The 23,600-nt window shown below is 36.8% G+C and overlaps 2 protein-coding genes across 6 annotated transcripts; one reads left to right on the forward strand and one right to left on the reverse strand.

Annotated features, from left to right (window-relative positions):
• Window positions 1–6,590: 6,590 nt before the first annotated feature.
• pdyn (prodynorphin) lies at window positions 6,591–13,158 on the forward strand. Of its 5 annotated transcripts, none has more exons than XM_067371817.1 (3): window positions 6,591–6,699; window positions 11,191–11,328; window positions 12,233–13,158. In XM_067371817.1, exons 2-3 carry the CDS (start codon window positions 11,203–11,205, stop codon window positions 12,863–12,865), a joined length of 759 nt encoding a protein of 252 aa, XP_067227918.1. In that variant the 5' UTR covers window positions 6,591–6,699; window positions 11,191–11,202; the 3' UTR covers window positions 12,866–13,158. The 5 variants fall into 5 exon arrangements, with proteins under 5 accessions (XP_067227918.1, XP_067227914.1, XP_067227917.1 ...); XM_067371813.1 differs by lacking the exon at window positions 6,591–6,699 and adding an exon at window positions 10,878–10,981; XM_067371816.1 differs by lacking the exon at window positions 6,591–6,699 and adding an exon at window positions 10,880–10,968.
• A 925-nt stretch (window positions 13,159–14,083) lies between these two features.
• Window positions 14,084–23,589, reverse strand: gmeb2 (glucocorticoid modulatory element binding protein 2). Its single transcript, XM_067370824.1, has 10 exons — window positions 23,529–23,589; window positions 22,975–23,143; window positions 22,817–22,902; window positions 21,261–21,385; window positions 18,961–19,064; window positions 18,516–18,673; window positions 17,538–17,606; window positions 17,309–17,446; window positions 16,268–16,390; window positions 14,084–15,145 (listed from the first exon to the last, which is right to left on the reverse strand). Exons 2-10 carry the CDS (start codon window positions 23,106–23,108, stop codon window positions 14,541–14,543), a joined length of 1,542 nt encoding a protein of 513 aa, XP_067226925.1. The 5' UTR covers window positions 23,109–23,143; window positions 23,529–23,589; the 3' UTR covers window positions 14,084–14,540.
• Window positions 23,590–23,600: the final 11 nt, after the last annotated feature.

Genomic DNA, 23,600 nt, shown 5'->3' on the forward strand with positions numbered 1-23,600 from the left:
GATCTGAATTATTTCTCAGCAACTTTAACAGAAAAGAGTAGCTATGAAATGGACAATCCTTGTATTTATTAAATTATTTATCCGTGCAAATCATGTGCCTTTGTAATCTTTAAAACCTGAAAGAACGTCCAAACGGAACTTGGTGACTATCTGAATAACATTAAAAAGGATTTAGGCAAATCACCAAGATTTCCTAAGCACCAAAAAAGGCTGAAATTAATTAATGCATCCTTTATCAAGGACGATTGGTAAACAACAGTGGTAAAAATTGTGGTTACTTGGTCTCACATTATGCACAAAAAATAAAGGATTCACAGATTCATCCTCATGATTTTACCTCTCCTTATTTTTTAGCGAAATATTAAGCAAAATGCTGCTGTTTATCGATGTTTCTACACGTGCACTCTAAAAAATGCTGGGTTAAAAACAACCCAAGTTTATCTGAAAATAGACTAATCCAGCAATTGGGTTGTTTTAACCCAGCAGTTGGGTTAAATGTTTGCTCAACCTGCTGAGTAGTTTGTATTTAACTCAACTATTGTTTAAAAATGGCTTGATTAAAATTAATATGTTGGAAATTAACATTTATCAATATGTATAAATGAACATTTATTAATAAATTTAATGAATAATAATTAAACAAAAAACATGTATTGAATTGCTTATGAATAAATGTTCACCTTTTGATTATTATTGTTGCCTCTAGTAATTATGTGTCTGATTTTTAATTTCCAACATATTTTGGGTTCATTTTAAACCAGCCATATAGTCATTTTTAAACAATAGTTGAGTTAAAGCATAACACCGACTGTTACATAACAGTCGGGATCATTAATATGTATGACCCCAATATTTGCATATACCAGCTCATGTTCAAGGCATTAGACAAGGGCAGCCAGTATTAACATCTGGATCTGTGCACAGCTGAATCATCAGACTAGGTAAGCAAGCAAGAACAATAGCGAAAAATGGCAGATTGAGCAATAATAACTGACATGATCCATGATATCATGATATTTTTAGTGATATATGTAAATTGTCAGTTAGCATGTTGCTAATGTACTGTTAAATGTGGTTAAAGTCACCATTGTTTCTTACTGTATTCACGGAGACAAGAGCCGTCGTTTTTTTTTTCTTTTTCATTATTAAACATTTGCAGTCTATAATTCATAAACACATCTTCATTCTTTATAAATCTCTCCAACAGTGTGTAATCAGCCTCAAACTCATTCAGAATCAAATGTAAACATCCAAATAAATACAATACTCACATAATCCGACGCATGCATGCAGCATGCATGACGAACACTTTGTAAAGATCCATTTTGAGGGTTATATTAGCTGTGTGAACTTTGTTTATGCACTGTTTAAGGCAAGCGCGAGCTCTGGGGGCAGACAGCGTGTGATTTAAAGGGGTCGCAGCCTGAATCGGTGCATTTCTAATTATGCCCCAAGATAGGCAGTTAAAAAAATTAATTGAGAAAAATCTATGGGGTATTTTGAGCTTAAACTTCACAGAAAAATTCAGGGGACACCTTAGACTTATATTACATCTTGTAAAAAAACATTCGATGGCACCTTTAAATATACATAGTCATGCAATGCTGATGTTGTTAACATTAACAATTTGATAAAGTATAACAATAGTAATAATTTGCACAATTTGACGTGATCAATTGTTAGATTTAATCACCAATGGCAACGCGATTTACTCTAATGCTTTTTTTCCTCAGTTGGTCAGAACAAAAGTGGCAGACATGTTACTTACTTGTTTAGATGACTTATTTTGGTCATAATTCCAAGACTACAATCTGTGATTCCAAAGTACAGTATCCACACAGGTGCAGTGATTGACTGCAAACATTAGATTCATCCACGCTGACGAGTCGTACAGATAATAATTTTGCAAACAACTGCAATTGCAGGTTTCAAACAGAGATGGCAACAAAGAGGCAAAATTACGGACTGCAGCTTTAAATAAAACTGTCCATGTTGGGCAAACATTTAACCCAACCTACTTTGGGTTGTTTTTAACCCAGAGGGTACATATTTTGATAAAATGTTCAACAATTGAGTTGCTTAGGCTCATCTTAATTAAGTAGAATAAGCAGCATAAAATATCTTTTTCCAGTGTAATATATAGCTGAGTATTTTCTCCAGCGCTGAATGATATTTAGTGAGACCAAGCAGATCAGTCAGAAGCAGAGGCTTTGAATCCCTGTTTCAAGTTCTGATTAGATGACTCGGAAGTCAATCCGTCTTAGTCACTAACACGCTTGATTTTTTTTCTTCTGCCGTATCTTTGGAGACCAAGGTCATTTTCTACTGTAGGCTAATTCCAAGTGTGAAAATAAGAGCTATTCAGACTCTCGCTCACACAGAAACACGTCATACTTCTTTATATTTATGATTTTTTCAATGTTACTGCATGGGCGCGCTCACTGAAGGATAAGTTTAAGGACTAAAGGACAAGCCGATAAAGCTGTTAGCACGTTTATCAGGAGTTCTTTGCGTCAAAGATGTCATTTTACCTCATTGCACACCCAAACCTTTCTATTAATGTATTGGAATGAGCTTTGTTAATGTTATTTTGCATATATCGAGTCTTTCTTTGCATCTCTAATGTTGTTATCGCTGTTCATATGTAAAGGAATGAAATAGAAACAGTCTTTTCTTCCCTATTGTGGCGTATATCCAAGTGAAACTGCTTCTCGAACAAGAACAAATGTAGGATGGGGCTTGTGGAATTGATTGGATGGTTGTGGTTTGCTATTGGTCAGTCTCATGTGAGTGACAGGTTGCCCTGCCCTCAAGCTGAGAAAAGAGGGAGGGAAAGTTATTTTGATTAAAGAGACTCGGGTACACTGGTCTTAACAATATTTCTTGTATATAAGTATTGGGGCTATATGGTATAAGCACTTCACCACATTTCTGTTGTATTTGGTGCACAAAAATAAAGCATATTACGCACATTAGGACATGAAGTATGAATAGGACTAAAATAGCTCCATTTATTTGCGTATTCAAAAGCAGAGCACGATTGATTAACAAGGTATTAGGTCTTTGCAACAGCTTTTATACGTTTCAAGTTCTTCTCTGAGATGTATTTTTATCAAAATGAATCACTGCAAACATTGTCAACACATCTCTGAGCTCTTAAAGGACATTACATTTACCTAATGCAGTACGTCACACAATGCCATCTTTCCAGTGACCAAAGCTATGAAATTACTTGCATGTTTGCGTCTTCTCATTTCACCTGTTAATGCTTCTCCGGTCCTGTCAGTTCTTGAAGATGAGTCGGGGGTTATGGGATGTAATGAGAAGTTAAAAGTTGCAACTCCCACAGTAATTATTTATGGCAACAACACAATTGTCTCTGCTGCTATGGTTACGTTCACATCACATGCAGGGAAAAGTTCAGGTGCAATTCAATCTAAATGAGATAAATGTTTCTCCCTCGCTGTCTTTACGTCATCGACTTTTAAAACTCATTACGGCCTAATCGTGTGAGAAGGACAGTAGGAAAAGTTTGCATGCAATCACAGTAAACAGAGTAACCACGTGCAGGAGGCACGTTTTATTAGTTGTATTTAGGGTAAATGTATACTTAACCTAATTGTTTTTGTGACAAATAAATAATCTAATTGTTATATATTTAGAAACACATCCTTGTTATATGTAGTTAGTGTAGTAATAACTAATTATGCATACATGCAACTAACCTAAATCAAACCCTAATCCTAACCCGTTAATTATTATTAGTCAGTACTTAAATGTATAATTACACTCTAAAACAGACACCTTTAAAAAAATAAATGACTAACTACAGTAGCTTAAGTAAAAAGTTTTAAATGATCTAGTTCTTACTTAACTTTAAAGAACTTACTTCAAATGAGTCAGATTAATTTGAATCAGATTGAGTTGAATGTGATTCAAATAGATTAAAATGAATCATGTACGCCAATGAACCATCCAAACCAACTGATTCACTAATATGAATCATAGATTCATGTGAAGCCCTTTGATGCAGTTTGTTTTTGTTTTGTAGCAAAGTGTTTTCACTCTAATGCCGATCTATCATTTTCTTGTGATTAGATCTAATAGATATAATATATATTTTAAAAAGATATTGCCCTCTTGATTAGCTTCAATATACTCAGCAATGTACTCAACGCTGGATCAAAAAGATGAACATGACGGCACATCACTGGCGTAGGAACCGGGGGGGACGGGGGGGACGTGTCCCCCTCAATATTGGAAAATGCTGCATGTGTCCCACCCAAAAATTAGCCTATACACCGCAGGAACAAAAACTGTACATTTTGAACTTTTATTTTGAATACGCGACGAAGAAGATATTCGGTTTTGTCAGTCAAACCCAGAGTGATTTCATTCATGTTTGAATAATCACCATTCGCCAATCACCAGCTTCATATTCTTCACTTTTCACCTATAGTCGGACTCGGAGCATCTGATTGGTAGAGAGAAGTCAACATTACACTACGAACATTCAAATACGTTATTGGTGCGCACCAGCTTTGAACGACTCGACTTTGTATGAGGTAAATTAGTCTCAGTCAAGCGGTTTAAATTAACAAGCTTTTTAAAACTGAATTATGGATACGAGGCATGACATTAAATCAACAGTGGAATTTTGTATGGCACGTATGTTATGCTTTGCGAGAGGAGGTTAACGTTACGTTAGGTAGATAGCCATATAGCGGGCAATCGATTTCTCTGTGTTAACCTTAGCAAAAGTAAAACGTTCTGTCATCTCTTTTCAGCATAATGCCACCACAGAAAAAAATAAAACCAAAGGAAATAACGTTGCTGAAGTTTTTTACAAAGAGTAAGGTTAGTGTAAATAGTTATAATACAACACATTTTACACAAGGACAGGGCGACATCATAACCTTCATTTACCAAGCCTATATTTACATTAAAAAATTATATAATTTGTCATCAGGAGAAGGCTGGTATTATCAGGAAAGAGGCAGGTGAGGAAGGAGTGGCACATGAAGTAACAGGTGGAGGTTGTGAGGTGAGGTCTTAAAAGGAATTAATGATGACTATGAAAGTTTTTGCCTTTTATAAATTTTTCACATACAGAAGAGCCCACGATAAACATAACTGACCATGTATAAGTCCACTATTACCTTGTTTGCAACATCATATTGGCTACATTTGTTAATTTATTAGGAGAGCCATGATGTAGCCATGGACGAGACAAAAGGAGAGGCAGGTGGCACAGCAGGGTCATATATGTCGTACCACGTGACGTCACCATACTGTATGTTACTATTATGGTGGCGAGATGGACGTTGATTCATAATGGCCAAAATGTCCCCCCCAATGTCAAAGTGGTTCCTACGCCCCTGCGGCACATGCCAGTCGATGAGTTGAATCAACTCCACAGCAACTACATAAATTTATCCACTAACCATTCAGAAACGTCCAGTTTCATTCTAAAAGTTGTAACTTCTTCCTGAGTCTCTCCATCAGTGTCGACTCCGGTTTGAACAATGTAAGGCTGAACACCAACACTGACAATCCTCATTTTGGCTGCGTGAGATTCTCCAGCTTTGTTGTTGTTGAGCTGTTAAAGCTCCACCCTCTTCTGGAAAGTGGGCCGGGAGCAGCAGCTCATTTGCATTTAAAGGGACACACACAAAAACAGTGTGTTTTTGCTCACACCCAAATAGGGGCAAATTTGACAAGCTATAATAAATGATCTGTGGGGGATTTTGAGCTGAAATTTCACAAACACATTCTGAAGACACCAGAGACTGATATAACATCTTGTGAAAGGGGAATTATAGGTCCCCTTTAACCACTTTTTAATGACCAGAGCTGCCAAAACCTTGTGAGGCTCTGCTGTCTACATATCCAGCTAACAGAACATGTTCTCAGAATGTTCTTGTAAGGTTCTCTCAAAGTTTCAAACAAACATTCTTCCAGTAACTTTAATAAAATGTTCATTATCTGGTCTTTAATAATGTTCTCAAAAACATTATTTATTGAGCTTTTTCTCAAACTTTATAGTTGGACGTTCATGTTACGTTTTTTAAATGTTTCGGAATGTTTAGAGAACATGTAATAGTAGCATTCCTGTGTTGCAAAATGATAAAATGGAATGTTCCCTTAACTTTTGCACAACCAAGAAAAACATTTTCAAGACATTTTGAACATTCGGGAAACATTGAGAATAATAATTTTAATTAACTCAATGGAAACATTAGCAAAACATTTTTTTTAGAAAATGTCTTCCTAAACATTGACTTGTACTCTATATATTTGAAAAAGGGCCATTGACATACTCTTTTAAAAACGTATTTCATATTGAGGCTAATTTGCGGGCACTGTTCATGCCTCACGTACACAACATATAAAAGCATTTTCATTTCAACATAAGTGAGTTTTAGATGTGAAAGAGGATGTTTCCGTTTGTAATGACTCAGGATTGACGTTCTTTTGTTTCCAGGTTACTGGGAAGGATAAACACTGACAGTAGAACAGTAGAGTATATAAAAACAGTGTTCACCGGGCCCACATAGATAATTGAGTATTGTGTTTGAACAGGCCCCTGCATTAGATTAATGATTTATTCAGGACTTACAGAGCCGGTACACGACACACTTCTATCTGGACCGCCTCCTCCAGGATTGTGTGGAAGAATGTTCCAGCTTTCAGTCTAAGGTATTACCTGTTAAAATAAAAAGAGCAATATGTATATAGTCCAAAGTGAATACAGCAGATTACTTACCTCATACAGTGTGACAACAATAGGGGCATGTTGTCACATGTTGTCTTTGTAAATTGCATCTGTTCTTCAAAGCTTTCTTCACAATACAAGTCCAGTTCCACAAGAATCTTATTATTATTATTAAAACCTCAAGTGTGCATTTGTGAAGACGTACGGATCTAACATTTAATTTTTGGCTCATACGCGTCATTGAACTTCTTCTGCGAGGAGAGAAGATCAATTTGTGCGTCCTCCGTGACAACCTAAATTATTTTTTTTTCCTTTGGTTCTTTGGCAACAAGCAGGAAGATCAACATGTCCAAACGGGCTCAGGAGACTAACACACATTATACTGTTAGGTGAGGTTGCTTAGAAACTGCCATTTATTGACTGAACATCACTGACAACAGTGTCTCTCACTGTACTACGACACAACACATCACATAGCTCTAGTTCTTACATAGGTGTTGTGTTGGGGGTGAAATACACAGATCTGAGCTCGCAACTTAAAGTTTGTTGGTTTGAACACAAGATTCACAAATATGTTCAGCTTTAGTGTACATACAGTACATTTAGTTTTTGTTTAGTACAATTTTAGATTTAGGTGTGTCATTCTCTTTTGTTTTCTTTTCTTTTGTAGAGTTTACTCTTTTTTTTATAATATTAAAAATCTCCCACTGACTTAGATGTAATTTTTGAATTGTGATTCGTCTTTTCTTTTTTTTAATGTAGAACAAAAACAAAAACCTACCTATAACTTTAACACCATTATTGTACTTTTATGATAATGTACTCTTCATTAACTGGTTTGCAAACAACACTTTAGCAACCACAAACGTTAACTTACAACTAGTCAGAATGCACTAAATAGACGGTTTGAGCGAAATCAATTTTTAATGATAACTTCTAACCCTTTAAAGACAGCACTTATGTGAGCTAAGATGTTGTTAATTGATAGTATTTGCTTCTGTTGAAGCCATCAGCCCACATTATTTCAGCTTAATTTTAAAATAAACATGTGTATGATCAATTAGCGTCGCACACCTGTAGGTCATAGATAGGTGCGTGGGAAAAAAGACTAGTAAAGTCAAAATACGAAAAACAAGAAAATCCCGCACACTATCAACTTGCAAAACAGTAAATACTGTCTTGCAAGTTGATAGTGTGTGGGATTTTCTTGTTTTTTCAAAATAATCATGTTTAACATCAGAATTCATGGTGGAAAAAATTACATTACCCATGATCTGTACAGAAAATTCCACTAATCTGAGTGTCAAAACAAAGCAATAAGCCCCAAATATCTCATTAGCTCCGCCCACTCCCATGAAGCATATTTGAATATTTTGCAATAAACTTAAATGGGATTAACAAACATGGCATTTGTAGTTCTTTCTATCACTAAAGTCGTTACGTACAGTCTTGTACATTTGTATTTTTGTCCAATTTTCAAATACTTTTTTGCTTCAAATCAAGGTTTGTAATGTTGCAATTCACTTAGTAGCTGGTTGGTTTGGTTCATGGCTTATAACGCTTCAACAAAGACTTTTTTGAAATCCCTATGGGAAAAATGAATGGGAAAAAATACTTCCGGAACCAGCGTTGCTGAAAAAGTTGGCGGGAACTGTTATGCACAGATGTCACTTTCCCGCCAGAACGCGTTCCCTCAGCTGGACTGAGTGGCAAAAGAACCTGCTGTATGACTGGATTTAATAGGGGAAACTGCGAAAACGGGAGTAAAACAAACGATTACACTAGAGATTGGACTCGAAAGTGTTCCTTATAACATGTCAAAGAAACCTAATTCGTACTGACATGAAGCCAGTCCTGTTTCCTGACATTTATATGTGCCTGATTTTGATGCCGGAGAAATACATAGGCTAAAGCAAATCTGCCTGTGAACATTTTATATAACTACAATATAGGTATATACTATAAAGCAATATATCAATATATATCGTCATATCGTCCAGCCCTAAAACTTGTATGAAAACCAATGCTGAAAACCAATGCTGCCACTCGGTGGGCGTAACCGGAGTCATAACGCCGGGTTCACACCGCAAGCGGCAGCAGAGCGGAAGCAGCGCGTTAGCAGCGCGTGAGCGGGAACTGCAGCTGCAGCGACGCGCGAGTATTCACACTGGAAGCGTTTGTACAGCGTCACAGCAGCGGCTCGAAGGTGCATATAAAGTGAGCATTTCTTTAGAAAGACAGCTAGAAATTTGTTTTTATAATTGGTCATTGTTAAACTTGATAGTCTTGAAAGTTTGTTAACATGCAAGGTGTACAACACTCACATATAAACGTAAAATAAATAAAAATAAATAAATAAAAGCCTCGTGTCGTCCATTGCTGCACACGAATAAGGTAAGCTTTGTGTTTTACATCATCTGACGCATGAACATGTTTACAAGACTGCAAACTCGGCGAAAAAGACAGCAAACTCGGGTTTGATTTAGGTATGCAAGAGCCTATGGCTGTCTGTGTAATAGCTAAAATAATATATCATATTTTCTGGCTAGTTTAGTTTAGTTTTCTATAATATACCATACTTTAACCCGAACTGAATAATTAAAAACAAGTTTAAATGAGTAAATCTTGTATATGTTTTCAAATTAATTTTCTTTCCTGACATACTTCAATTCTTGTTAAAACACACTAGATATGCTTATTCTGTGCATTTTGAGCAGTTTTTCTGTGAAATCATATTTATTTTGTCCATCAAAGGTGTTCTTTCACTTTAATTGAGCGTTAGCAGCGCAGCAAAAATAGACCCAGCGCCGAAACGATCGCGGCACTGCTGCTTCTGCTCTGCTCCTGCTCCGCGCTGCCGCGCAGTCTCTGCGTGCGGTGTGAACGCTCTCATCTGTTAACATGGGCGCCGAAAAAATACGCGCTACTTCTGCTCTGCTGCCGCTTGCGGTGTGAACCCGGCCTAACGGTCGACGTTATGCCCCCCATTGTCACTTTTTAATAAAATAGATTTACATAGGCTATTACAAAAATAATACATTTTAGTATTTTGTTTGAAAAGTCTTTAAGCTAGTTAGCATTAGCAAAATACAGTTTTGGTCGTGCAAGAGGAATCTCCTCAGATTGCATCCCGAAAAACTAACAATTCCCCTGAGGGTCACAATTGCTCGTTAGCAATTTAGTCCACCAGAAGGTTGACTAATTACAGAGCGCGTTTTTTAAAAATCGAAGCAAATTAACAATAGCGAACAAAAATAACATTCGAGTGAGTGAAGAGGTAACCATAGCAACAGTACTTTGCGTTACGGAGTGATACAGCAAAAACATTAATACATGCCATTATTATCATTTTATTATAGATTTACATACCACAAGTAATACAAAAACTTTAGTTTTTTTTTTTTTTTTTTTTTTTAAAGAACGTTTGAGACGATTTTACAGGCAGATTCATTAGTCATATAAATGAGTCATATTATAACTACATTTCCGCGAAACTAGTTACAAGATTTACCGCAGCTGGACGTGTTTCCTTGAATCGCTCAACACACTGAATTTTGGAGTTCCAGAAACCGAGCGTTATGCGTGGTGAACGGTACACAATGCCATCCGGTACAGCCTTCATTAAGTCCAGGATGTTCTGGTTAATAGAAGACAAAGACTTCATTCGTGGGAACTGAGGGCCTTGATCTCGTGCGGATATTGCGTATTATAATTATAATCAAAAATGTTGCACTAGGAATTTTTAACAAAGTCTTGCTGAATGGAACTAAAATAGAAACGTGGGGCTGTAGTCATGTCTTTAATAAGAGAAGACGAGCCTGCAGCCTTGACTCAACAAGTTACCCGTGGCACATCCTTCTCCTCAAAGTGGGTGTGTTTATAATTTATGAAAAAAATTATTTTATCCTTAAGTGAATATTTAAAAACCATTAGGAATATCCATATAATGTTACAAGCCATTCATAATCCTTTTGCACTTCCTTGCAATTTCATTAGGCTATCATTATTATTGCTGTGACGCTAAGGCATCGCGTGGGTGGGACCTGTCAATCAACAGGCTCGTTGTTCCCATTGGTCAGATAAACGTTCATTCAGTTGGCTGTGTGGGCTGCGTGAATAAAAGTATGGAGACTGCGTTGAGTCCAAATAAGAGCCGTGGATGGATAAAGAGTGAGTATTAAAAGACAGAACAAAGAAGTTTCAACCAGCTTCCCCAAGTGATCGCCTTGACGCTTGGACAACAAGAAGCTCTTGTAGGTACTCAAGGTAACGGAGTAGATTTAGTGTTGGCACACGTATGCATAAGGTTTTGGATATGAAACTGGTAAGACAACATAGACAAACAAAGCACTTACTAACCGCAAACATCAGTGATGCATTCTTGAAAAACCTCCAGGCAGAGAAGATAAAGTGGATCCTGTGAGGAAGATAGTGTACTTAAAACTTCTTTTATGTGTTCTTCTCTCGTACCACAGGAATCCTTGTAAATGATGGAGTGGTATGTTTTGGTGTTGATGCTGAGCTTGCCAACCTTGAGTCAGGCAGATTGTTCAGCGCAATGCCTGAGATGCGCGCAACAGATCTCCGACCTGGACTCTGCAGTGAACCGCTTGGTAAGATCACTCTCACTTCTCCTAATTTTGCACCACATTTGTCCAGATTTAATTTACATGCGCTTAATTTTGTAATCAATGTGATGCACGAGAAGTGCAAAACCGATAGAAATTGATTTAACTTTATCGTGTTTGGCTTTGTACTTGTACTATGTACAGAAAAATAAAGTTAGCATCTAATCAGAAGTGCAAATACTATAGCATTAAATAAATTATTGAGTGCCAATAGCAAGAATTAATGTAAATTAATGTTAAATGAGATTAAATCAGTTTAAACAAAGTCAAATAAATATTTATAAATTAAAAACAGATATGTCTAAATGTTATAAAAACATTTAAAAATTGAAAATGGTAGCATCTTTTTTCATTTGCAATTTAACTCTCATTGGGGCGCGCGCATTCAGCACCACGGAGAGCGCGAGGATAGCGCGCTCCTTTAGATTATAATGATGGGGAAATCTTCATTGATATAGCTACTGAGGGGGAAAAAATAGGCTATAGATTTTGCTTTCGGCAGTAGGCTACAATTACGGCACAATTAAACACAATTTAGGCATATAATTTCGGTAAAAAAAAAGAATAAAAAAAAAAAGAGATAGGCTAGATTAAAAAAAAATATATAGAAAATGTTAGTTTATAATTTGAAGCTTCTCATGGCATCACTCCCAAATTGTTTCTGTAAGTTTCTTTAGAGACTGAAAAGTACTTGATGTTAAATGTATAGTTTTACAGACCGTGTATTGGTTTCTGAGGTACTTATTTGATTTTTTTACTTTAATAACTAAGAAATAAACAGTTCTTTGAGGAACTTCAGGCAGGAGAACGTAAAATCATTTTGGTTCTAACTGAACTTTTATTCTCAATAGTGCCCAAAGTCAAGTTTAACATACTTTTCCTTTTGCAGACTTGTACTTTAGAATGTGAAGGAGTAGTCCCATCTTCTAGTACACTAGACAGATGTGAGAAAGCTTTACAGGAGCTCTCGGATGAATTAGCGGACCTCAACCCAGACGCCGACGGCGAACGAAGCGCGCTAAACGCGGAGGATCTCCAAGACAAGGCATCCAACTTGGTCAAACGATACGGGGGATTCATCAAGAGGATCGACAAGAATAAAAATAAATTTTTTGGATCACCCTGGAAGGAGAACGCCATACTAAAAGGATTGTTCGCGAAGAAATACGGAGAATCCATCTCTAAACTGGGCCAGCGAGATGTCCCGTCGATAACGGAAGACGACGAGGGCGACGATGTTACGGCAGAAAACGAAACGGGAGTTTACAGCAACGAAGTTCCTTTAAATGAAGTCAAACGTTACGGTGGGTTTCTTCGCAAATTCGGTCCAAAAAGAAGCGTTTTGGTGGACGACACCAGCCGGCAGGTGTTGCAGAAGCGATATGGTGGTTTTATGCGAAGAATTCGCCCGAAGTTGAGGTGGGACAACCAAAAGCGATATGGCGGGTTTTTACGGCGCCATTTTAAAATCTCCGTGCGCTCTGAAGAAGAGCCCTCATCGTATGAGGACTATGCTTTATAGGCTGTTGTATGATATATAACTCAACTAGAACTCATTTTGCCAACGCATTGCAGTTTCCCCTCCAAAAACATCATGATCTTACACGTGTTGAGGCTGTTTTACTATCCCAAATGGCTGCTGATCTCTGGACGCCATCAATCATCTACCATCAACCTGTCAATCATGCCCTCAGGACGAATCAGTGACCGACAACTTGTTGTTTCCCATGAACTTTACCCCATGTAAGCAATCAATACATAGCTACTGCAAATAATGCTTGTTTAAGATGACCAATAAAGGGCAAGAACGTCATTACCTGCTAAAATTGTTCGGGAAATGTTTTGTGTGACTTTTTTTTTTCCAACTTAAAAAAGTTCTCTTGTTATTCCCGTTCATTATGAATGAATAGAATAATGTTTAGGTAAACAGCACCATCTGTTGGTCAAAATTACAAGTTAAATTCAACGCTTGAAAAAAAGTCCTATAAAAGTAATACACTATCTACTCAATAAAACTGTGATTACAAGCAATTTTGTTAATTAAATTCAACATATAAAAATTGAGTTAGAATGAATCAAAATAATTCCTTAAAAGTCAACGATTTAAAATGTGTAAAATTAGCGAACACCATTACAAAAACCACAAACTGACATAAAAAGCAAAGAGTCAAACTGCCCAACTAAAAGAAACATGGATCATCATAATGGTGATCAATCATTTTTTTAGTAAAACCAATACCAACATCTAAACCTCCATTAATTCTTGTATTTCTCTTTCCTTCAATGATTCTGCTTGTCATCAGGTGTCATCAGTGTTGGCGATAACAAATAAAGAGTTCTTAATTCATCTTTGACGTCTGTCTATTCAGATATTTTTGTTTAAATTTTACTCTTTTTAAATGATTGACATATAACAAATTAATTTAATTCTAACTCAATTCTCATTGTTGAATTTAATTAATAATATTGCTTGTAATCTGCTGCCAAAATTTTATTGAGTAGATACAGCGTGTTACTTTTTACAGAAACACTCAAAAAAGCACCAGAGCATATGACTCTATGCTGATGATTCTGTGAAACAGCTAAAACACATTGTTTTACTATGGTAAGTGGTTAAAAGACTGAAAAACAGTCCACAATTAGCTTATTGTATATCAACCGCCTATTCTTAAAATGTAGATTTGATCCCCCAATCCTGATCCCCCAATCAGACTGTTGATAATAAAGTCATTTTGCTGTATTGTACAATGTATATTTATTATGAAAGACAAGATGGTCTGAGTTAATCAATTTTAAATAATCAATGACGGGTCAAGTACAGATACCATAATGAAGTACTTAATATGGAAGACATCAATATGGAAAAATTATGTGAACAGTATAAATAAGGAAGTGAGTGTTACATCCAAAACACATTATAACTACAAATTATACACACTGGCCAATCACACAATTTTAAGGACAAAATGTGCCTCATGTTTTGTATAAAATGTCCTTAAACTGTATTTCACCACATTGTAATCAGATTACAATTAAATCAAATGCAATAACAACAAAAGACTTTCATTACCAAACCATGGCCGTTTTTGCAAAAAAGTTGCAAATTCCTCATAAAACTGCAAAAAAGTTCATCCTCCGTATACAAAGTATATGATACATTGACGTTACACAACTATTTCCAGGGATTCAGGAGAATTTCACTCCTTCTGGTCATCTCTCTGTTCTGTAGCCGCTTCTGCTTGTGGCCCAACGGTCTCAACGACGGCAGTGTTTATGCTACTGACAGCACTAACCGTGCTTACGGGCACCGCAACTACAGTGTTGCCCGCAGCGCTCCCTACTGGTGCTGCCAGGTTCTGCAGCGTGGCTCCGGCTCCCACTGTGGGCAACGTGACCAGCTGAAACGGACTGACCACTTTGACGAACGTGGGTCCCGAGGACCCCTGTGGAACGCCACCAGTGCTCAGCACGGTCAGATTAGAGCCGTCAGGATGGAGTTCGGTCCCCCCCGGTGACGTCAGCACTGTGTATCCGCCGATCAGTGGAGACTGAGTCTGAGCCGACAGGACTTTGTCCAGCTGGATGCCGGTGAGCTGGGTGATGGGCAGGGTGAAGTGCGTGGACTGGGTGGGAGTTGCGGCCACGGTGGCGGGGCCCGAAACGGCACGGGTCAGACGGGGGCGCTTGGCAGTGGGAGGAGAGGTCACGGGGGTCAAGGTCATCAGGACGTTGTTGAGGTGCTGCGATTTGCTCTTCAGTTCTTTGGCGCGTTTGCGATGCTCGTCACACTGTTGCTCCAGGGCTATAAATGCAAAACGTTATAAATCACTTCCTAAAAACTTGCTTTGGGGATTTTTGTGATTAAAAAATCCAAGTTTCAAGTTCTTGTTTATATGGCTCTACAATTTGGCCACATTTTATGTGGCTATATAATAACAATAATAATCATTATGTACATTTCAACTGTAATATTACAATAATATTTAACATTCCAGGATTTTTCTCCATATAGTGGACTTCACTGGGGTTCAACGGGTTGAAGGTTCAAATGTCAGTTTCAGTGCAGCTTCAAAGAGCTCTACATGGTCCCAGACGAGGAATAAGAGTCTTATCTAGAGAAACTTATCTAAAGTTTAAGGGTCTTATCTAAAAAAATAAATACTTTTTGACTACAAATGCTCGTCTTATAGCTCTGTGATGCGCCACGCATTACACAATCATGTTGGAAAGGTCAGGCACGATGTAGGCAGAAGTACCGCGGTAGGGGCGAAAAACTCTCATTTTCTCCTCCAACTTTAAAAAAGGTTTGACATTGTTGTTTTACCTTTTTCTGTAAAAGGTGTTTGACTTAATCTTTGAACATTCACTTTGTAGAGACTGGATCAGTACTTCCACCTTTCCAACATGATTACGTAATGCGTGGTGTATCGCAGAGCAGTGCAAGACGAGCATTTGTGGTTATTCCTCGTCTGGGATCATGTAGAGCTCTTTGAAGCTGCACTGAAACTGCAATTTGGACCTTCAACCCGTTGGTAACTGTTGAAGTCCACTATATGGAGAAAAATCCTGAAATGTTTTCCTCAAAAACCTTAATTTCTTTTCAACTGAAGAAAGAAAGACATAAACATCTTGGATGACATGGGGGTGAGAGAATTATCAGGAAATTTTAATTCTGAAGTGAACTAATCCTTTAATTCCTTTTTACTTTTATTAAATAAATAAACTTTTATTTTGACAGCAGTGCAGGGAGCCCTTAAAGCTTCTCATTACAAGTTTGGGAAGATGGTTGGCACATGTTGTGTTCCCAAAACATGCATATATTTATTTAATTAGGTTGCAACCTTTGCGATTTGATAATTGCACTGAGCCATATTGTGATTTCATAGTACTGCACTTAATCATACAAATGCACACAGGTACTGACCCACTAAGCTGCGCGTGTACTGCTCCCTACAGCGGTCCATCTGGCTTTTGTGACTGGAAAGAACTTTCTTCACCAGGTCCAACATCCCAAAGTTCTGGACTATATTATTGAGCAGAGCGGCATCTAGTGACAGATTCAAGTAATGGAATACAATATTTGTGTCCATTTGCAACATACTGAATCCCAAAAAACAGACAGAATATATTTACATAAATGTCATGCTTCAGCTAAAACATAAGAGTATATAAAAATGTTTATTCAATATGTAATCTGTTCTTTCCTCTACTACAAACTGAACATCAAACAAGAACATAATCTATATTTTTTTATATTATCTATATGTATATAATGTTGTAAAACATTAAAAGAATTTTTTTAATTTGACAACAATAAGCCTGGCATTTATATATTTATTTATATAGTTATTATCATTAACTAAAAAACATTTTTATTACTTGAAATAAATTGAAATTACGTTAACTGAAATAAAATAAAATACATAAAAAAGCATAACATTATACAACATAATTACTAAATATTTAACTAAAATGAAAATGAAAACAGAAAATATAAAAAAATATTCTAATCTACTCAATGATATAAACTCATTTACCACAAACTGAACATTAAACAACAACAAGAATATAATCTGATGTAATATATTTTGAAATTTTGAGAATACAAACAAATATTATAATTAAAATATTTCTATATTTTCTACTAATTATAATTATTATATATATAGATACTATTTATTTATACAATATTATCATATTAATGTTACGTATTTTATATATATATATATATATTTAAATAAAATTATAATGTTAATGTCATATGCTTGCCTACACAACTTATTTTAAGCACTGACACATAAGAGCCTGTGGATCAAAAGGGTTTTAAGATCATGAAAAACAAATTCAGTTTCGTGTGTCCAAACATTTGACCAATAGTTTACACAGAGAAATCAATTTAAGTGGGCTCAAACTGATTCAACATCAGATTGCTTTGTATAAACAGGTTTAGTGGCATAACTCTGACCTTTGACCTGCAGTGGAGGGTCTTGGATTCGCTCCTCCAGGCCCTTGAGAATCTCCTGGATCTGTCTCTCCAGGTCCTCCATGACTTCTTCCAACAGCCCAGCATCCCTCAGTCCTCTCCAGAACGTCATGGTGTCCTCTGACATGGAAAAGAATGTCCGGTGAAAGAGTTAAACCGATTAGCTACACGGACAGCTTAAAATGTCAGAAACATTAGCGAGGCCTCTCACCTCCTATAGCCGTGACCCATTCGGTGCTGTCGTCACCATCAGTGGAAAATGAAGCTGCAGATCCATTCACTGAAACAGCAATATAAATCAGGACTGTCAAGCGATTACATGTAATTACATGATGTGCCAAATAATTATTCAAATGAATCAAAAATTAATCGCATTTCAATTTTTGCTGAGAAATTACGCCCCCCAAAAGATCATTTAAAGTCATTAATGTGTTAGATGAGAAATACATTGAATAGACAATACAAAACGTAGCGATAGACAGAACTACTTTGATGGCTATTTTAAGGCTATAATGTGTGCTATAATGCTATATAATGTATTAATGTAGCTCCGAGGTGAATATGAATGAAAAATGAAATGATATTCCAAATATGAAACTAAAACAGCCAGTAGGTGGCGGCAAGTCACTGTATTAAGTGTGAGTCATTGAGTCATTCATTCAACCGATTCATTCAAACGGCTGATTAGTTCAAGAATGCAGTCTTTATGAATTGCTGAATCAACAGCTAAAACACTAACTTCTAATTTATTAACTTGTATGAAATGAATATGACATTTGCAATAGTGCAGATATTCGGGAAATACCGCACTCTTGCTCGTGATATTGCTAAACTATATCATATGATATAACTATAAGACAAAAACCCATAAAGGGGCATTTTTTGCCCCCATATCTTGAATTTTACTTGTATTTTAATTGCATTCTAATAGGGTTCATCAAGCAGTCAGTTGTTGTCCTGCATCATGTTTGCAACTAAAATGCATGCAATGTAAGACGAAGTACAGCCATGGGCCGGGTGCATTAAAAGCATTAAAAATTTCAACGCATTTAATCGCACCAAATTAATGTGTTAAACCGAGAGCCCCAAGAGAAAAATATACACATTATTATACACATAGCACTACTATGAAAAACATTCTGAAGTGCAAACATACTGTATGTGAAAGTCTACGCATGTGTGTTCGTACCGTCCACAGAGGCGGGGGTTGCAGGAGCCGTTTCCGTGGACTGCTGGCTGCTGAGAGACACCCGTGACCCCACCAGGTCAATCTTGGTACTGCGGCAGGTGTTTGAACACAGTCTGGAGTGCTGATAAAAGTCCAGCTCACCTGAATCCATTATCTTCCTGTAGAAAGAACCAGGAGCTACAGCTGAACAATAGTTTATTCATCTTGAACAATATAAGGAAGACTGCATGAAATCATAAGTTCTGGTCTTTATTGTGAACAATTCATCAGTGCACAGTATTCCAAAGAATTTATAACAAAGAAAGCTTTGAATTTATTGTATATATACACAATATATGGTATATACATTAGCGGGACAAGTGCTTGTGCTTTATATTCCACCATACACTAATATAAAACCATGTATTTCTTATAAATTATATTGTTTTTCTGCCATGTCACAAACCTCAACATGGTTCCATTGAGGCGAATGGCTCTCTTCCAGTCCTTCAGCGTAGACTTTCCCGCTATATAGACAAACTCCTTCGGACTGATGAGATGCTCGTTCAGCTGGAACACAGCAGGGGTCAATACGGCGTGTTATGAGGTGTCGTTCAGTACAGACAGTTATATTAAATCAAGCACATGTAAAATGGTCTATGTGGCGAAGATATTGCTGTCAGGACATTCCATTACTCAAAGCAGCACATTTAGAGTAAAAACATCTCAATCGTTGCTTACAGATCTTTTCTGAAATTATTCATGATATGAGGAGTGAATTATTTTCTTAATATGCATTGCAAGATGAGGTTTATTTATGATCATAAACATTATTATTCACATCTGCTCATTCTTTAATAATCAAGTTTAATGCTATCAAGTCTATGAAAGAACACTAATGAAAGTATGGGAACGTTTTTTAAATTTGAATAAAATGAAAACTAATAGACTTTCAAATCACATGAGCCAATATTTTATTCACAATAGAACATAGATAACATAAATGTTTAAACTGAGAAATCTTTACAATTTTATGCACAAAATGAGCTTATTTCAAATTTGATGCCTGCTACAGTTCTCAAATTAGTTGGGACGGGGGCATGTTTACCATGTTGTAGCATTTCTTCTTTTCAAAACAGTTTGAAGACATCTGGGCATCAAGGTTATGAGTTTCTGTCCCATTCTTGCCTGATATAGGTTTCCAGCTGCTGAAGAGTTTGTGATTATCTTTGACGTATTTTTCATTTAATGTTACTCTAAAACCTTTATATACCTTTCAGCATTCATAGTGCCTTCCAAAACATGCAAACAGCCCATACCGTAACCACTTATGCACGCTGATAACATGCTGGAAGGTCTCCCTCCTCTTTAGCTTGCATGACAGAGCTTTAGTTGGCATCTGCAGATGGCACGGCGGATTGTGTTTACCGACAGTGGTTTCTGGAAGTGTTCTTGGGCCCATTTAGTAATGTCATTGACACAATCATGCCGATGAGTGATGCAGTGTCGTCTGAGGGCCCGAAGACCACGGGCATCCAATAAAGATCTGTAAAAGGGATGTCTTAGAGAGGCAAAGTCTCTCAGAATTAATGATGGGCAGAGCTGTGAAAGAGTGCGTAGAAAGATTGTGGAATACTTTAAAAACAATGTTCGTCAAATTGCAAAGGCTAATTAAATACGAAAAAACTGCGATAAGTACGTGCGTGCGTAGAGAAAACTGAATCCTAACCCAATTCAAATAATACCCAGAAATAAAAGTGAATAAACAGAAACGTTACCCGCAAGAGTTTGAATCCGTTCGTGTTTAGGAAGCGCTGGGCAGACAGACTCTACTGCGCATGCTCCGTGATGACGTCACGGGCGTGGAAAACAATAGAAATTGAAGTCTCCCTCCTCTTTAGCTTGCATGGTAGAGCTTTAGTTGGCATCTGCAGATGGCACGGCGGATTGTGTTTACTGACAGTGGTTTCTGGAAGTGTTCTTGGGCCCATTTAGTAATGTCATTGACACAATCATGCCGATGAGTGATGCAGTGTCGTCTGAGGGCCCGAAGACCACGGGCATCCAATAAAGATCTTCGGTCTTGCCCCATACGCACAGAGATTTCTCCAGTTTCTCTGAAACTTTTGACGATGATTTACACTGTAGATGATGAGATTTGCAAAGCCTTTGCAATTTGATGAACATTGTTTTTAAAGTATTCCACAATCTTTCTACGCACTCTTTCACAGCTCTGCCCATCATTAATTCTGAAAGACTCTGCCTCTCTAAGACATCCCTTTTATAGCTAATCATGTTACAGACCTGATATCAATTAACTTAATTAGTTGTTAGGTGAACCCAGCTGAATCTTTTCAAATATTTTTTGCTTTTTCAGCCATTTGTTGCCCCCATGCCAACTTTTTTGAGACCTGTAGCAGGCATCAAATTTGAAAAGAGCTTGTTTTGTGCATACATTTTTGTAAAATTTCTCGGTTTAAACATTTGTTATGTTATCTATGTTCTATTGTGAATAAAATATTGGCTCATGTGATTTGAAAGTCTTTTAGTTTTCATTTTATTCAAATTTAAAAAAAAAAAAAAAAAAGTCCAAACTTTTCCATAATTCGGGTTGCATCTGAATCGACAGACATCCTTAAGCACAAGCCTTTAAATCAAAAAGATCATGAGAAACATAAATTCATTTAAGTGTGTCCAAACTTTTGATTAAAACGATCCATAACACAGTGTTGTAGTGTTTTGAAACAGACAGCATCACATATTTACCTGCACACATTTGATGTTGATCCCGGGACACACAAACTTCTTCCACACAAGGTTGGCTTTGCTGTCCCCACAGGTTATTGGGTAGAGAATATCACCCTCTACATCTGTATCATCAGATATTTTCACTGCATAAATATGAACATGGCATGAATATTGTTACATGGCATGTCTATATCCTATGGAAGCTCGTTTCCGCAGCTAAAATAAAAACAGTAATTGCGACTTTTTATTTAAGAATTCTGACTGTTTTTCTCACAATTGCGAGTTATAAAGTCAGAATTGTGAGATATAAACTCGCAATTGCATGATATAAAGTTATAATTCTGACTTTTTTTCTCATAATTGAGATATAAACACAATTGTGTGAAACTTTTTTTTGCGAGTTTATATCTTACAATTCTGCCTTTATATCACGCAATTGCAAGATAAAAAGTCAGAATTCTGAGATAAAAAGTGGCAATTACTGTTTTTATTTTTTTATTTAGAGACGGAAACGGGCTTCCATAATATCCTTAACTAAAAACAATACAAAAACATTTTATTACTTGACATAAAATAAACATGAACTGCCATAAAATAAAACTAGGCAACATTTCTCATTTTCGTTTTCGTTTTAAGTTAAAACGAAATTTTAAAGTGCCCCTATTATGCTTTTTCGAAAACTCCCTTTCATGTTGTGTATAATACAGTTGTTTGTGAAGGTAAAACATCTGCAAAGTTTCAAAGATCAAAGTTAAACAAATAAAAGTTAAATAAAATAATCAATTATGAACTACTGAAATGAGTCATCAATAATTCCAGTCTCACTTCCTGTTACAAACTTACATAACAATGTAACAAATCTGCATAAAGCCAGTCTATGGTCTCCATTGGCTGCCGACAAACAATGTCTAATTTGACCCTCAAACACTGCAGTTGTAGCTGAGACTGGAAGAGTTTGATTCGTGTTGTTGTCATGTCGAGAAGACGCTGTTTTCAGCTCTGCAACTTTGCTGCACTTTCAAAGGATGAGACTCGCGCTCAAATTAATGCGGTAAAACCGACGCAATCGTTACTGTTTGTATCATTGTGTATCAAGCGCTGAGGAAAATCCAGAGCTCAAATTCAAATATGTTAATGGCTGTCTGGTTTCTGACACGCGCTGTAAGCAACCGACCATTCACAACAGACTGAGCCACCTGACCAATCAGAGAAGAGTAGGCTCTCGGAAAGGTGGGATTTAGAATGACCGAATCTTTGAACGAACCGTTTTCAGACTCTTTGAGAAATGAGGTGATGTGCAGTGTGTATTATGGGACAATTAAAGTGTTTTTTGACCTTTTGATGCCTGTAAGCCATAATTAGGGCATTTTAATAAAATAAAACATAATAATAATTAAAACTAAATTACTAAAATTGAAATGAAAACAGAATATATAAAATTCTTATTAAAAATGATACAAAAAATTATACTACTTGTTAAGAAACGTGTACTATTATCAACTGTATGAACTCCTCGAGTGTATTATTCCTTTATTAGAATGTCTTTAATCTCCAAAATACAGTTAAATTCCTACCCAACACAGTGTCCTTGGGTAGAGAGATAGTGGTGCTCGACTCAGCCTCGGCCTCAGACTCCATGGATTGCTCCATAATGTTTTCCCTGTTCAGGAAATGACAAAGGCTGCTGTGAGTCTGTCAGAGGTGCATGATGGGAGTCAGAAACAATGCTTACCCAGACTGTTCCAGGTCTGTAGCCACCAGAATATTCTTCTCCTCATCGCTGGATGAAGTCTGACCTGCGGTGTCAGGGGTTGTAACCACCACCACCTCCTCCATGTGTACGTTCACCTCAGAGGACGATGCCATGAGGTCATCAGCATCTGACAGCTGTCAATCAGCATCTGATGGGTGGGGAAAGGTAAGGTATGGTTTAACCATAGTACTTTTATATGAAACATGTCACTGAACGATTACTATATTTCTATACCTTAGTATTTAAATGAGCTTTAAAAACACCATGGTCAATGGTAATACCATATTTTTTTTGTTAGTGTAATCAGTAATTGCATTCAATATTAATTGTTAAATATTATAATCCTGTTAACAGGCTTAAACTAACACATTATAAGTGTTTTGAGGTTCATCGCTGAATGTTTACGCTTCGCCAAAATGTACCTAATTAAATACGAAAAAACAGCGATAAGTACGTGCGTGCGTAGAGAAAACTGAATCCTAACCCAATTCAAATAATACCCAGAAATAATAGTGAATAAACAGAAACGTTACCCGCAAGAGTTTGAATCCGTTCGTGTTTAGGAAGCGCTGGGCAGACAGACTCTACTGCGCATGCTCCCTGAT

The sequence above is a fragment of the Chanodichthys erythropterus genome, chromosome 20, assembly GCF_024489055.1.
Source record: "Chanodichthys erythropterus isolate Z2021 chromosome 20, ASM2448905v1, whole genome shotgun sequence".
NCBI lineage: Eukaryota > Metazoa > Chordata > Actinopteri > Cypriniformes > Xenocyprididae > Chanodichthys > Chanodichthys erythropterus.

Coding starts and splice junctions, on each gene's coding strand:
- gmeb2 (XM_067370824.1), bottom strand. CDS start 23,108: ATGGCATCGTCCTCTGAGGTGAACGTACACATGGAGGAGGTGGTGGTG. Junction 21,386..22,816: donor ACCCAAGGACACTGTGTTGG/GTAGGAATTTAA, acceptor ATATTTATGCAG/TGAAAATATCTGATGATACA. Junction 17,607..18,515: donor AACCCCCGCCTCTGTGGACG/GTACGAACACAC, acceptor TTGCTGTTTCAG/TGAATGGATCTGCAGCTTCA.
- pdyn (XM_067371817.1), top strand. CDS start 11,203: ATGATGGAGTGGTATGTTTTGGTGTTGATGCTGAGCTTGCCAACCTTG. Junction 11,329..12,232: donor ACTCTGCAGTGAACCGCTTG/GTAAGATCACTC, acceptor TTCCTTTTGCAG/ACTTGTACTTTAGAATGTGA.